At 40.4% G+C, this 16,084-nt stretch overlaps 1 protein-coding gene across 1 annotated transcript in view; it reads right to left on the bottom strand.

The window, feature by feature from the left end:
- OVCH1 (ovochymase 1) overlaps positions 1-13,669 on the bottom strand; it is a 38,307-nt gene extending 24,638 nt beyond the window's left edge. Inside the window, 16 exon segments of the mRNA XM_088141497.1 lie at positions 43-115; positions 445-527; positions 529-650; positions 1,379-1,447; positions 2,013-2,103; positions 3,973-4,136; positions 4,663-4,756; positions 5,280-5,410; positions 5,662-5,759; positions 5,761-5,795; positions 6,411-6,549; positions 7,055-7,226; positions 10,009-10,122; positions 10,568-10,740; positions 11,768-11,859; positions 13,574-13,669. Of these exon segments, the coding sequence (XP_087997623.1) occupies positions 43-115; positions 445-527; positions 529-650; positions 1,379-1,447; positions 2,013-2,103; positions 3,973-4,136; positions 4,663-4,756; positions 5,280-5,410; positions 5,662-5,759; positions 5,761-5,795; positions 6,411-6,549; positions 7,055-7,226; positions 10,009-10,122; positions 10,568-10,740; positions 11,768-11,859; positions 13,574-13,669 (1,746 nt within the window).
- Positions 13,670-16,084: the final 2,415 nt, after the last annotated feature.

The raw sequence follows: 16,084 nt of genomic DNA, 5'->3' as shown, positions 1-16,084 counted from the left end.
ACCAGTGAAGGAAAAGAAACACGCAGCTAAGTTTGCCTCTACCTGCTCAGAGGCTTCTTTCAGTATCCTGTCATGGTTCCCAGCAACAACAGTCCAATATGATGGATTATTTGTTCTAGAAAAGAAGTGCTCCGCTGCTGTTAAGTCATATATTTTTTATGTAAATGCAAAATGTTAACAAATTGATTTAACTTTCAAGAGTTCCTGCAACAAATCCTGGGAATTTTTGTGTAAATGCTAAGACTTCTTCATTATATTCATACCCACTCTGCAGAATAAATTAAACTGCAGAGATGATCCAGAATGTTTCAGGACCTTGCACGAACTGAAACATGATAGTGTTCTTCCCAGGTCCAAATTCAACCTTATCTACTTTATTCAAAATAACCCCCAAGCCTACTAAAGACAACTTTGCCAGGCTTAACAACTTACATCCCTACTTACATCTTTACACAGTGAGCTGCTGTGAGCACCCAAGTTGGGTTGACAATGGCACCTCCACACTTATAATCACCCAGAAAGTGATTATAAACTCACATGACGGGGACAGGCTTCTTCTCCCCCAATGATATGTGTTGACAGCCTCAAGGGACCAAAGTGGGGAGAACCACAAATATTTGCAGCAGGAGGAGGGGAAGAGGAACCAAATGCTAGAGGGAGAGTTCAATAATGTATTGCCTGCCAAGTGAGGTTTCAGATTTTTATCATCATCATTTGTCATCTCATAGATGTGACCATACATACAGACATACATACTCCCCCTGGTATATACCTTCCTAGAACTAATATTTCTTCTACAATTCCAAATACATTTTGCATTTAACAACACACATCAGACCTGAAGAATCCACGCTTAGATACTTTTGTTCATACAAAACTTAGAATTTCTCTAGCAGTATTTGCCAAATGCAGAAATGAAGCATTTCAGATGTAACTGTTACAGCCAGCACAAGCTTTATATTCATGATGAGCAACGATGGAATCCATAAACATCAGGCATGAGCGAGCAGACAGCTCAAATTGGAATACTTCCAGACAGACAAATCTTGGTGTTATCTTGTCAAAAGATATTGTAGAATTAATTACTCTTTTTTTTTCTTAATAGATGCTTTGGGTGCAGAGAAGACAGTAATAATGATGGGAAGATACAGTAGAGTTAGAAGAGGAAGATGTTAGCACCTGGACTTTTCCCAATTCCCATATCATTTTATGAATTAGGCAGGGTGATGTTACAATAATAGCACTGTCTGGAAGTGCCTAAGTCAAATTCAAGGTGAGAGTGCTGGGCTCCAGTAGTCCTTCCCCTTTCCTTTCATATTCAGGCTGTTTCCTAGGAAATCCAAGAGTGGAGCCATTAATCTTTGAGGTACTTGCTTACCCCATGGGACATCCTTTGGTTCAGATGCAGCTACAGAAACCAATCCTGCATATTCAGTTTTAAATGATGCTGTAAGAAAGAAATGAAGCTTTTGTTCAGCAAAAAGTTATTTCCCAACTGTTCAACACAAAACGGTCAAATATATATACAGTGGTACCTCTACTTACGAACGCCCCTTACGAATTTTTCGAGATACGATCAGCTCCGGCCCCAAAAATTTACCTCTACTTATGAACTCGCCTCGACTTACGAACCGGATCCGCGGCCATTTTCCGCCTGTTCCACGTGGTCCACGGCCATTTTCCGCCTGTTCCACGTGGTCCACGGCCATTTTTCTGCCCATGCCACATGGTCCACGGCCATTTTCCGCCCGTTCCACGTGGTCCACGGCCATTTTTCCACCCATGCCACATGGTCTGCGGCCGTTTTTCCGCCCTGCTGCGTGGTCCGTGGCCGTTTTTCCACCCCTGACGCGTGGTCCGTGGACGCCGGAACGGATTAACGGTAATTAAATTGAACCTTATGGGGAAATTTATTTCGACTTGCGACCAACTCGACTTGCGATCAGAGTCACGGAACGGATTAAGTTCGTAAGTAGAGATACCACTGTAATTGTATTCATTGCCCCACTCACGGAACATATTCCTATTTTTCTGATGCTCCCTTCTCTTAACAATCAGGGATCTTTCCCGGACTTCCTGGGAGCGCCATGGCGAGCTGATGTCCTACTCGTTAGCAGAACAGCTTTGTGAGGAGAATTGCAGCTGGATGCTGGATCCAGACCGGCGAAATTTCTCCGGAAGAAGGAGAAATCATTGAGATTATCCACATGTTTCTGGACAACCACTACTTGCGAGTAGACTGCAGAAACTGCTGTTTTCCGGTTGGCTTATGAGTGGAGAGGCTGGGAGTTAGGATTTCATCAAGCTCACACTCTCAAAAAAACAGCCTTTTATGGACGTTAAGCTTGACCGAGCCTTATTTCTTAATCACTTTTTTGGATTTGGATTATTAAATTTTTTGTTTGTTTACTGAAGAGGTTAAGACCCTTTGGACTGGCAAGGTTTTACTGTATTCATGGGTGAGTTTTTCCTCCTTAGAGGATGATTTTAAAAGTTTTGAAAATCTATCATTTCTTGGACTATACAGCAAAAGGGTGCTTAGTATATGGATTTTGGAAAGTTAACAATGGATTAAGGAGCCAGAGCAATTTGGACTTATAGCTCTGAATTAATTAGAAGATATTTTCTCATGAGAAAATGGCGACTGTTGTAGCTTTTTTATGATAAGAATGTTTTGGCTGTTTTTACAATGGAACATTGGCCCCTTGAACATTGGCCCCTAGAGGGAGCTAGAGGATAAAGAATATGGAGCAGAAATCTATATTGCAAACTTTTGAATATCTCTCTATTAAGCTTCTTAATAGAATGGATCAATTGCTTGACAAGATGGACAGAACATGTAATGAAGTTATAGAACAAGGACAAATTGCAACAGATGTTTATGAAATTACTTGGAAGGGGGACTTAAATGTAACACAAATGGATCTGGTGGATGACTTATTCCCTAAAGGACCTGTACAGATATTAAATCAAGAAATTGATTTGGATAATTTTTTTCTTACTGGATATAAAGAAGAGCTCTGTTAAGGTTTTGAAGGACTTTATTACAAGTGACAAACAAAAGAATAAACTTATTAGTTTTCCATTCTAGCACTGAAGATGTTACCTAGCCAGGTAATGAAACATTTGCAAGAAAACAACCAAGCTCAGAGAACCCCAAGGACTCCACAGTTCAACCCTGAGCTACACATATTCGCTTCTATTGGTACAGCTGTGATTGGATCATCTGAACACATTTTGCTACCTGAAACAGTTAACCTCTATAACCCATAAGATGTATGCAAGGGTCTTCTGCAGGAATGCAGAGATCTGGGCCATCACATAACCTAGAAATAGCAAGATCCCAAAGTCAACTTAGCTGCAAAACGTATATGTAACAGATAGATAGATGGTCTTTTCTCTCTCAGATGTCCTTGATCAGACAAAACTCAAGGACTGCACATTCCACTCAGAACAGAATTCACAATGTCTTATGAGAATAGCCTATATTTCCTTGCATCCTAAAAACTCGCTCTTGGTATCTCTTTGCATAGTTCTGTCAAAAACGCCTTTTTTAAAAAGGATCATGATGGACATGATAAATTGTTGAAAATGGGGCTGCTAATGCTTATTGCACTCCACAGTACAAGTCAATTTAGAACCTCAGAAACACTTGATAATCCCAAAGCATTCACTAGTAAGGATCAAAATGGTCCAATTGCAGATGGCTCTGAAAGATAACGAGAATTTCATTGCAAAAACACTCCTGCCCCAATAGACTATTTTGACTACTTATGTCAGTGGTATAAAATCTATAGCTGTACCTTTCACCTTTGCCTGGAGTTGATAGTAAGTAGAATCCAGTGCCATCAAGAGGTTCCCCAGCCTGACTTATACATTCAGGTGAGGCCCTAAAGTTAAATGAATCTATCTAACTTTCTCTTCACTCTCACTGACTTTGGACCAAAAGACATGCAATTTTTTTTATTTAGCAGAAGTAGATGTCAAAGGGAAGATCCCCAACCAACCTGAAGAGAAAAAAGCAAACTTGGCCTTGAATTCTCCGAAGTTATTTTCCTTATCACTCTCAAAATGGATCAGCATGATGTTCCCAGGGCTCCACACAGGAAAAGGAATTGAGAAACCACGGAGGACAGCTAGAAGGAAAAAAGGAATAGAACTCCTGCCATCAGCACTGAAGTACTTTTCTATGAGGGCCACATCTCAAATAGGGCAAAAGAGCTCCCTCAATCTGCATCACCTCAGCGAGGTTGATTCAAGATTTCGGGAGGCAGAAAGCACCTTCAGGCAAATGTTTTAAATCAGACATCTTGGCTATGGGATAGTCTACTGTCTCTTGTCCCCCACCACTGCCCCTTTGCTTGAATTTCCCTCAGAGTATAATCTACACCAGTGTTTGTCAACCTTGGCAACTTGAAGATATGTGGACTTCAACTCCCAGAATTCCCCATCTAGCTCTGGGAGTTGAAGTCCACACATCTTCAAGTTACCAAAGTTGACAAACACCGATCCATACCATCTTCAAGAATAAGCAGACAAGGTTAATGCCACACTGCTTAGGAATTTTGGGAGCTGTAGACCAGTGTAGAGGGACCAGGTAGACTCTTTCCATTTTTCTTTTCAGACAGCCATTGCATTCTATCAAGTCAAACCAGTTATTACCTAGCTGGTGCTCTTCTTCAGTGTCATCATAAACAACAACAGCATCATAAATACAATCCTGGCTGATTTCAGCTTCAAACTCTTCAAGCTCCAACTGAAAGGGAAAACAGCAGTGTTCACCCCAAAGAACACACATACACATACTCTCCATCCTGATGCCCCCCAAGACTTCCAGTGGTACATTCTGGAAATTGTGGCCCTAGCACATCTGAAGGGCATTTACTTAAACAGCATCATGGCCTGCATCTCTGAGACCATAGCAAACAACTCTATCCCAACCAAATCAAGGAACACAGTAAAACAAGTCAACAAATGACGTTGCTCCATGAGGCATGAAATCCTCCAAACCTCTCTCCCTATGTCTGGCAGAAAAAGAATTCAGTTAGCATCAAATTAAATAATAATCTATTTCCCCTTCTTGACCTTCAAAATCATCAGCTTGAGGCAGTTGCCTTACTCTGCCAGTGACAAGGCTCTCATGTGAAGCAAACTTCAGTTCTTTGAGAACACAGATAAGCAAGATCATTGCCTCAGGAATGATTTATGACTGCCTGATTCCACACAGGCATAATGAGAAAGTTGGTTGCATTCCAACCTAGGTCATTGCTCCTTATTACCTTGATGACACGGTCCACTGGGGCTTCAATGAGCCAGTGGCATTTTGTGCTGCTGGGATACAAGCCAGGGTAATTAGCCGTGTCAATCTTTCCTTCTTCCACCAGCATTGCAACACTGCCACAGCCAGAGCCTACAACACTGGAGCGAGAGAGACAGAAGCAAATAAGCAAGGTGTTATTCATCCACTGCACCTTATTAACTGGATAAATTAATATTAAGTTCTTTTTTCTCCCCAATATATTTAAAATATGCAAATGGAGGCAGCATGTCGACCTGCTTTTTTGAGAATAAGTAGAGAGCAAGAAGCTGCCTGTTCCCCATACTGCACCTGGAAAGCCAACTGTCATCCACAGAGAGGTCCAGAGGCAAAGGTGAAGTTACCCACTTCAGATGCTTGATGCAGAGCACTGAAGGTGAATTCAAAGCCTCTGCCACGAATGTTGCCATCAGACACAAATATAACAATGGCTCGGTCAGACTATCAGCAAGGGGGAAGGTAAGACATCACCACAGATGTTGCCAGTTAGAAGAGAATAAAATCAAGAGATAAACCCCACTGACAGCTGACTGACCCACTCATAGTAGCTTTAGGTGCTACAAAAGGAGAAACTGCTGTAGCTCAAGGTTAGGATTCTTGGGTTCAGACAACACTCTCCCCAGAGCCCTCCGCAAGGCATCTGGTAAGAAGGACTGTCCTTCCTCCCCACCCATCTGCAGGGCAAGATGGCAGAAGGAGAGAAAGAGAGAAAAAAGAGAAGGCAGAAAAAGAAGAAGAAAACAGAAGACTCTTCTATCACTGAATTTGGGTCTACCCATTGCACGGATTTGGTCCCCAACACAGGGGAATCTTCCACAGACTTGCATTGTACAGATATGCTAAGACTATCACTCCCAGAATGTCCAGCTAGCATGCTCTTTAGCTAGAAACAGCAGGTTTTTTCCTCAAACACATTTCCCAGATTCAATCCTTAAAATGTTCCTTTAGTTCAGAAAAGCCACCAGTCCAGAGAAAAGCTGCTAGTCACAACTGAATGTACTGGGCTAGATAGAGAAATGGCCCAACTGAGTCAAGGGCCGTTTTCTAAATCTTTGATTGATACTTCACAAGGAATCACAAGAGAGACCTTCCACCTACCAATTAATTCCTTCTTGCTTGAATAGAAAGCAACATAGTCATGGTCACATTCAATCTGATCTTCTGTGTCTACTTTGATAAATTCCATAAGAATGATCTTGTCTTCAGACGCAGTTAGGTTCCAGATGCACCAGCTGGAAATAGACAATTTAAAGTATGGCTTGGACAGCACTTGGAGTCAGTTGAAAATGCCTTGCGCTGCTTCTTCTTCTACCACATACAAATGTACAAAAACATCCAGCAAATATACAAAATTCAAGATTGCCTCAACCACAGAGGTAAAACAGGGTATCACATAAACCAAGGTTGTTAGCACGCTTTCTGTATCTATTCTTCTTTTTTAGCTTTTTTTTTTTAAGTAGGAGGCAACTGCTTTAGATCCCAGCATTGAATGGGGCCATTAAGTTATGGCTCAATATTTGAAATTATCAGAAGTGTCAATATTTTCATCAAGGCAATCCAACTGATCACTAGAAATACAATGCCAGGAATTATTCCACCGTGATTGGTGCATTGCCTTTAATTAGAAAAAAATTACATTGTTATATGATGCCATGAGAAATGAGGGACAGAGCCTCCTAACAATGATAAAACGTATTTGGGACAGCCTGTAAATTCTTTTTTTGAGGTGCTTTAAACACTTGTGGTGTATTTTCTACCTTGTACGCATCTCTTCCACCAGGTGGAAAGCTGACACACAACATCCACCTCCATACCGGGGGCAAATTTAAAGCTTTCAGCAGTTCACTGCAGGTTATGCTGTCAAGGATGGGAAGTTCCACTTCCTGCAGGACTTTTGACAGGGACCCAGCTGCAGAAGGAAGGAACTCATCAGGATCCAAAAGCTATATATTTTCCAAGGAATCTCAGAACAGGAAAGCCGCCTCCAGACCCAGGCTAATAATCTGCATATCCTCACTACCAAACTAAAATATGATTTAGCATCTTTTTCTAGGCTGTGACTTTTATTCCTATGTAAGAGGAATCCAATCATCAGTAAAAAAGAAAAAAAGTCTTCCTTATTGTACCGGAGAATTTTATGTAACTTTGTAGTTGATAGAAATCCTAAAGTCACTTATTTTATGGCAAAATTTTGCTACTTAGTGACATCGATTTGCCATGAGAAGGCCACCATCAATGGACAGAATGACCCTGGGTAACCTTGCTTACATCTAAAAATTGTTAAATGTTTCATTATGTATCAGATTTTATTTATTTTATAGGCTTTCTGGTCAATGACTATAATAAAGTTTTGATTTGATCTGCTCTGACTTGGTTTTAGTCACAGTTTGTTGAACAATTCACACTGGCTGGGTTCACACCATACACTGAGCCAGATAAAACTAAACAAACAACAAACATTGTGATGTTTGATGGTTTTGATTCGAGAAAAGACATTGTGTAATTTTAATGTTAATTGAAAACGTTTTTTGGACTTTTTGCAGGAAACAGAAAAAAATGAAATGATGTTGTATGGATTTGATGATTAGAAATACTATGGGTAAATAGAAATAATGACAGTTATGTTATAAACTTAAAACAAGAGTTTGATGTATATTGCTACTCACATCTGTTGCAAGGAGGGTCAGAAATCATTTTTTTTCTTTTCTTTTTCTTGTTTTCTGCACTTTTGATCTTGACTACTCTTCTTTTCTAATCTTCTTTCTTCTTTTTACTTTCTTTCTTTAATATCAGTTCTTGTTAGTTTTTACTGTGTTTGTTTTAAAATGTAATAAAGTCATTTTTTAAAAAAACAAATATTGTGACATTTATACCCAGACAACATCTTTACATTCCAAATGACTTTTTAATATAGCAATTAAAAAACCCCAAGAAATGGCTATAAGGAACATTAATTTTATTCATTTATTCATTTATTCAGTTTATATGGCTGCCCATTCATATACAACTCTGGGTGGCTCACAAAATTCAAATGAAAAAAAATAGATAAAAAGGGAAAGACATCTATCAGGTTATAACATTTTAGCACAAGATAATAAGGATGGCTCACTCAACATCCTGGCCCAATGCTCACAGCCATCCTAATCTTGTGGGGTATTTTGTTCCATAGGGCAGGTGGTAATATTCAGGCAGTAAATCATCATTATTTTTAAGTTTACATTAAACATGTAAAATGTAAACAATAATTTTTATATTAAAAATCTTAGTATAAAATTTGATGCCCTAAAATTGTCAGCTTAATGTAAATTTTTGATTATGACTTTCTAAAATAGAAGTAATGGCTCATGGTAAAAGGAAAATCCCTTTGTTTCAAAATGCTAATTAAGGGTCAGCATGGATTTCTCAATGGCACTTTCTTTACTGTTGGAACATAGATCTATATCAATAGACTTTCCCATTAGTCCTGAAGAAGGCAAGCTCCCTAAAGCACTGTTTTTCAACCTTGGCAACTTTGGCATGCTGGCTGGGGAATTCTGGGAGTTGAAGTCCATGCATCTTAAAGTTGCCAAGGTTGAAAAACAGTGCCCAAAACTGCTGCTTCTCTCAGTGCAGAAATCTAGGCTGCTTATACATCCACCTCAAGGAAAGACACTTTAAGATTACCCAGCCAAGATCATTCCACTCTCCTAGTTAAAATAGCCAATGTACCTTAGAACTTTCCTCCATGTTGAAAGTCTAGAGAGCTACAGTTTCCTTTACATCCACTCTACCTCCTTCAAGCCTTTTGGGCAAATACATCTTCTCTCCTCTTATAGTTGGTAAGGAAACTTCAAAGCTCCAAGCAGTCTCCTATCTGAAGAGGAGCTTTGAAGAGCTATCTTCTTCCCTTCAAAGAAGATTAATGGCATCTCTCATAGCTCACTGACCACAAGGGCTAGAGGTCATGGAACCTGCAGTCCAACACCTCTGGAGGGTGCTAGAGTAGCAAGATTGTTCAAGCTCTTCCCAACTGGGTTGATAGACTACACAATCCCTAACACACTCATTATTCCAGATGGCTAGGTGTTGGATTAGGCTGTTATTAACTCATGCTCATATTGAGGATGGCGATGTAGAGTAAAAGACCCCATAAAACAAAATATGACTGAGGGCCTTTCCCACTTGCACTTAAATCTTGGAATAAGCACATCAAGCCAAAGTCTCTTTTCCATCATTCTCATGATGTTACCTTTATCTTGTTCCTGGTCCATGTGTGAGACAGTCTTATGTACTCCTTCAGCTAACAATGTCCAGCAGTAACTTCAAACTATGTAAAACATGGTAGGCCTGGCCTCCCATTACCGTAGAGGGAAGCCAGGTGACCACTGTGACTTCAAACAGAGGCAATAGAGGCAGGATGGGGAGTAGCACTGAGATAGCCCGTGCTGATATAGCTTTCAGCTGATTCAAGGATGGGCAAAGTGCATTTCACTTCATTAATGAGGAAAAGCCATGAGATTATAGGAGAGAAAGTGGGATCCAGTATGGCGGAGAACTTGGGCTTTATAAGGTCCTGTATTGTAACTTCCAGCAACTCTACGCAGCAAAGCTAATAGTAAGTCATACTAAGTCTTATAGCTCTACAGGTTCATACTACAATAATTAAAAAGCAAGTCAACAGCAAACTTCACATGCTACTCACCGTATGAAACTGAGGATCATATACTCATCTTCGGAGACCTTGCTCCATCCACTCACCACACAGAGTGTTCCAGCTTCAAATACATCTTCCTTGTGAGGAAGAGAGATAGGGTGTACTTCATAGCCTAAGAGAGGGAATACACATGGCAATATTTAAACAGTGTTTTGTTTTGATGAACACCCACGAATTTCACACAGAAGATTTCATTTCTGCATTTTTGTCCGCAAAGAATAGCTCAGTGGTACAGCAATGCTGCATGTGGAAGTTTTCACATTTGATCTCCAGGTTTTTCCCTTTTTGAAAAAGGATCCAATAAAGAATCAAAAGTTTGTTCCTAGGTCCCAGAGAACAGTTTGCCCCTAGAAAGCCTCTCATTCCTATCCCTACCCTTAACTCCCTTCCCAAGAAATCTTGGCAACACTCCTTCTAGTGATGTCACAGGCTCTCCCAAAGGTTGGGAGGTTGAGTTCAGCCCTCCTCCCCCAAGCATTTCCCATTTTTGGCATATACTTAAGCCTCCTATCTCCCCCCATTCTCTGTAATAGTGTTTCACTCAAGTCTCTTCTTACCATATGGTACATGGTGTTTCAAATACAGCAACGCTATACCTAAATCCATATACTCAGATCTGTTGAAGTCAGGATGGACAACAATTTCAGAGACTGGGACGTTCTGTTCTTCTTCATCCATCCTGCCAAGATTGAATTCACCAACAGTCACAATCAGATTCTTCACAACTTTTCTAGAAAAGAGTGGAAAGAATAATCATTCAGGCAACTGGCCTTTGCACAAAGTATATTTCCAATATAGTAAAATCAGACCTATGATTCCTTGATTCTATATTGGAGAAAAGTCCCCCAAATTGCAGAGGTGCTACCAAGCAAATTCAGTACCATAATCGCCAAATTAATTGACTGAAACCTATTAGGAAATTCATTTTTGTCATCAGCTCTCGTGGACTTAAGAGCCTTTCCCACCTGTTAGGTTTGGAACTCCCAGAAGTTCTAGCCAGAATTCCCAGAATTCCAAGGCTTCTGTCTTAGAAATTGGAATGATAAGAGTTACAATTGCAACACATCTGGAGGACACCTAGTCAGGAGCTATGCTAAAGCCACTTGAATGTGAGAAGTGTGCAGCAGCAGGATTTTGCCTCAAGTGCACTTGCGGTTGCACAGACACACAACAAATAGGCAAGCCACCTTTAGTACTTACAGCATTAGTTTGATCTTGCCAACACAGCTGGACAAGATCAAAGAAACAAGAATGACACAGATTTCAGTAAGGTCTCTTCAGTGCTAGTCTTGACATCTTGGAAACTGTAGGAGGAATTTCTCAGCCTCATTTATAATTACCTCATTATGGTAGAAAGTCTTTGAATGATTGAAATGCTTCTCCCCAGATTTCTTTCCATCTGGATTAAACTGCCATTTATGTCATTTATGCCATTTATGTCTGCTCTCTCTTCCATTCCTTTCCCAGCCTCCCCTCAATCACTCACAGGCTGAACCCCTGCATACACTAACGCAATTTGGCAACTTTAAGATGTGTGGACTTCAACTCCCAGAATCTTAAAGTTCCCAAGGTTAAAAAACACTGCACTAACACCTCCTCCCTTCAACCTTAGCTTACATTTTTGCTTGCAGATTCCACAAGCATTTTGCACACACTACTCCATAAGCTGCCACCATATCTCAGCAGGCAAGTAACCAGGCATCTTCTTCAATTGCTTTTGGTTCCTCTCCAAGCAAGTTATATAAAGTAGAGCTTACAGATCAAGATCCACAACACAACGAGTGACCACCACATCATCACCAATCAAACTGCCACCACAGAAATGGGAACGGCCTAGCTTGATGGAGACCTATTAAATGGGGAGAGGGAGGATGGGAGAAGACAGAAACCAGATGGCTGAAGGACAGTTACCCAAATGTACAGCCTTTGTTTTAAGTGGTAGCCATAAGCCAGCATAACCAGTTAGAAGCTTGATTAGACAAGAGGGTTGTGATCAGCAGCAAAAGGTTTGCCCTTGTGTTCTAGGAAGATCAGTCATAGAACTGAAGCTACCCAAATGAGCTTCTCTTGCCAAGGCATTACTAGAACTTCACTGGTATTTAATATATTGCTGTATCAGTCAGTGAGTCCTGGACTACAAAATAGTATCCCTTGACCATTCTACTGCGCAGCTGGTAAATGCATTTGGAAGCTCTTAGAGAACTTGCTGAGGGACACCTGCTATTTCTAGTTTAGCTATACAGGTAGTCCTTGTTTAGGACCACAATTGGGACCAGCAACTTGGTCATTAAATGAAATAGTCGCTAAGTGAAACCGTGACTGTGCTTACAATCTTACTTCAGCTTTCCTTTGCTTTACAAACCTGCGAAGGTTGTAAATGCGAGAACTGATTGCAAAGTTATCAGTGATCTTTCATCACTGTCATAACTGCAAATGGTCACTGTCCGAGGCAGTTGCTAAATGAGAACTATCTATAAGAGCTAATCTTTGTTCAGAACAAAAAGATGAAGTGCAGTTCCTAGGAGTAATAATATATCGTTCAGATACAAGCAGAGGTTTCCATGACTGATAATTTCCCAACATGCTCCCCTGCATTTTGACAAAATCCTGACTGTAGAAAGCTAAGAGATCAGCAAGAATCAGCTTGCTGGCTGGGGAATTCTGGGAGTTGAAGAACACTCATCTTAAAGTTGCTAAGGTTGAGAAACATTGCGCAAGATGATGCAAAGTGATGGGAGTGCATCGTGCACATAGATGGGGCTTGGATTCTAAGGCTTTGTGGGGCACAAGTTTTCTTTAAATTTAAATTTAATTTTAAATTTTAAGTTGCCAAGGTTGAGAAACACTGGTCCAAGCTATCTGGAGGGCACGTGGTTGAGGAAGGTTGCTCTAAACATTGTCACATGAACAGAACATGACAATCTGGAAGAAAAAAAGGTGAAATTGTGAAACACTTAGGAAGCATATTCAGTATTCCTTCCACCTGTTTCATTTTTGAAAGGCCCATTTCTCAAGTCTAATGGATATTTGCATGCATGTTTTATCCTTGTAAAATTGACCATTTTCATGCCAGGTGAGCCATATATTTCAGAAGTGGAGTAGATAAGGGAGCAGATATCGTATGAATCTGCCCCCCTTCCCCTGCCTGGCACACACGTGGGTGACCTGCCCTGTGCCTTCAAAATTCAGAAGACAGGCCAGAAGAATGTCTAAAATGGTCCCAAGAACTTGCCCCTCTTTCCATATTTGAACAAGCATCTTACCATTAGGAGTCCCATTTGGAGAAATTCTCAGAAATCTGGACCATTTATACCAGTTTATATCCTTATATACCTATTTTTTCCTATTGTAAAGTGAACTGGTTTAAAGCTTAATAATTTAATTGTATAACAGGACATGAATATACACATAAGACCAATTTTGTTTAGTACATAAAATTGTTTTTGTCTTCCTTCCTTCCTTCCTTCCTTCCTTCCTTCCTTCCTTCCTTCCTTCCTTCCTTCCTTCCTTCCTTCCTTCCTTCCTTCCTCCCTCCCTTCCAAAAAAAAAAAAAAACCAGACACCTGCCACGGTTGCCATCCTGGTACAGACATTCTTCCTCCAATAACTTTTGAGAAGGACTCAAGTTGTAATTCCTCCTCCTGACCCTTCAGGTCCATGGAACAGAATCCACGTTTTCTTCCTTGGGAAGCAGAAGGGAGGGAAAATCATCTGTACTCCTCTCGCAGTCTTACATGAGAGCAAATACTACCTTCCAAGTAAACACCTTTAGGATATTTTGAACAAGCACAAGCCAAGTGAGAGCTTTAAAAAAATGCCGGTATCTCTGTCCTGGAAGCCCTTGGATTCTGCAGAGCACTACTCTGGCATTTGCTTAGCATATTCCTGAGGTTTGCAAACCATGGTTTATGGCTTAGTATGTTATGTGAATTCAGCTGTTGACTTGAAAAAAAGAAAGAAAGAAAATTAGGTAGGGCTTAGAACATTCTGGTGAGACCTCAAGACCCAAGAACAATTTCAGCAGCTCTTTACTGCTATTTATTGGAATGAATAAATTTCCAGAGGAACAGCAAAATGAACTACAGAGTTGACCCTTGCTGGCTGCACAGCAAGCAAACATCACATTTTGCAGCTGTACCATTTTAGGGTGAGAGGCTGGCCCCCTTCTCTGAAACAGCATTCCCCCACACATTGGGCTGATCCCAACTCTGCTGGGTTTTCATCAAATGATTAAGACCTTGCTTTTTCAGCAAGGTTTTGGGGTCTGATGTGTTGCAACTGGCTCTCCTGCAGAGGAACGCTGTATGTAACTGGAACGTTCCTTAGTATTTGTACATTAACCACGTTGTTACATTTTTAATCATTAGTGTACTCAGGTCTCTAAACCACCCAGGGTCAGTGTTGGATTGGAGCAGCATTTAAGCCTAGTAAATACATAAATCCAGGGATGTCCAAGAGGAGTCAAAAAAGATGCTGGATGCAAAAATCCAGTTGAAGCTCTGCCACATTTTGATATGTCATGTGTGCAAAGCATGTAAAACGGGGCAGGCTTCGATTGCAGTTATGGCTTCCATCTTGATTTTTTGGGCACACTCACACCCCGTGGATGCCCCTGAATAAATACATACTGAAAGATATTAGGAAGCACAACCTTACCTCTTTCCACCTTCTCAAAGTCCAGGGGCTTAGAAGAGGTTCTCAGGCAGCTGTTCTTGAAAAGGCAATGGCTGACGTTCTTCTGTTCCGCTTAACTTGTCTGTTTCTGAACTCTGGAAGACTGCAGGAGTAATTTTTTGTGGGAAGCCTGGGACCAACTGACCAGCAGTGGTGGTTCTTAAATAATTTGTACGCTGAGATACTTTACTCTTAAAGTTCTAAGATTGCTTCCAAAATGACCTGAGGGAGCCTACATACTTTTCTTTTACCTCTCTTGACATTTGTAGGTGCCTCAGTTTCTGTTATACAATGAACTGTCCATGTGCCAGGAATATACAGTACGTTGTGGAGAGTTTCCTAGTCTTTCTAAATCATTCGTTGAATGAATGAAATAAACGGGAAGTGAATGGAACAAATTAATAGTCCATTGCAAACCATAGAGTGTGCTGTAATAGAGGAAGCACGTGCACAATTGCGCTGGGATGAAATAGGGCAGTACAGAAAATTGCTAAGCATTTTGCAGTTAGAAGAAGCATTTCATCACAAAGTGGTTAAAGGCACTGGGCTAGAAAGCAGGAGACGGTGAGTTCCAGTCCTGCCTTAGGCATGAAAGCCAGCTGGGTGACCTTGGGCCAGTCCCCCTCTCTCAGCCCTAGGAAGAAGGAGTCAAGGGCAAACCACTTTCGAAATCTTGCCAAGAAAACTGCAGGGACTTGTCCAGGCAGTCGCCAAGAATAAAAAAAAAAAAACTGACTGAAAGGCACCAAAAAAAAAAAAAAAAGATAAAGATAAAGATACTTAGCACAACAGCATTTTACAATTTGGGAAACAAGGTGGGATTATCCCATGCTATCTGCTCATAAATTTCTTTCAAACATGAAATATGACTGATTAAGTAAATATGAGATTAGAAGGGGTAAAAAAGGAACTGGTGCCAAAGCCATTCCTCTATCAGAAATAGAAAGGTCATTTGCCCCTGATTATTATGTGGCTCAAATAAACCTGTTAACACATTTACTTTATATGGTCTGATGTTGAAATGTGTTAGTTATTTGACTGTATGAATGCAATGCCATAGTAAGCCACCTCTGTCAGAGTTTTATAATGTTTTTGCTTTCTTTTTGCACCTGTAATTGATTTGTGTGTTTTAGTTTAAGAAAAGAGAAAGACGTTTTCTGTCTCAAATAATGATTTAAAAATAAAATGGAATGATTTAGGTCCTCTGGAAAAAGTATGTTCTCAAGGAAGAATAATGGTGTGTTTCCAGGACTGTTTGATAACTGTGAAGCTGACAGAGCTTCAGAGCTGACAGAACACAGAACACTAAAAGAGAAGGATACAAAAGATATGAAAATAAAACAATCACTCACAACATTATGGATAATTTCACACCATGGTGGACATGGTGGCTAATCACT

Source organism: Python bivittatus, unplaced genomic scaffold, assembly GCF_059951505.1.
Source record: "Python bivittatus isolate LINGU-HERP-01145 unplaced genomic scaffold, Pbiv_v1 ctg000330_np1212, whole genome shotgun sequence".
NCBI lineage: Eukaryota > Metazoa > Chordata > Lepidosauria > Squamata > Pythonidae > Python > Python bivittatus.
This window is presented reverse-complemented; position numbering and strand designations above follow the sequence as displayed.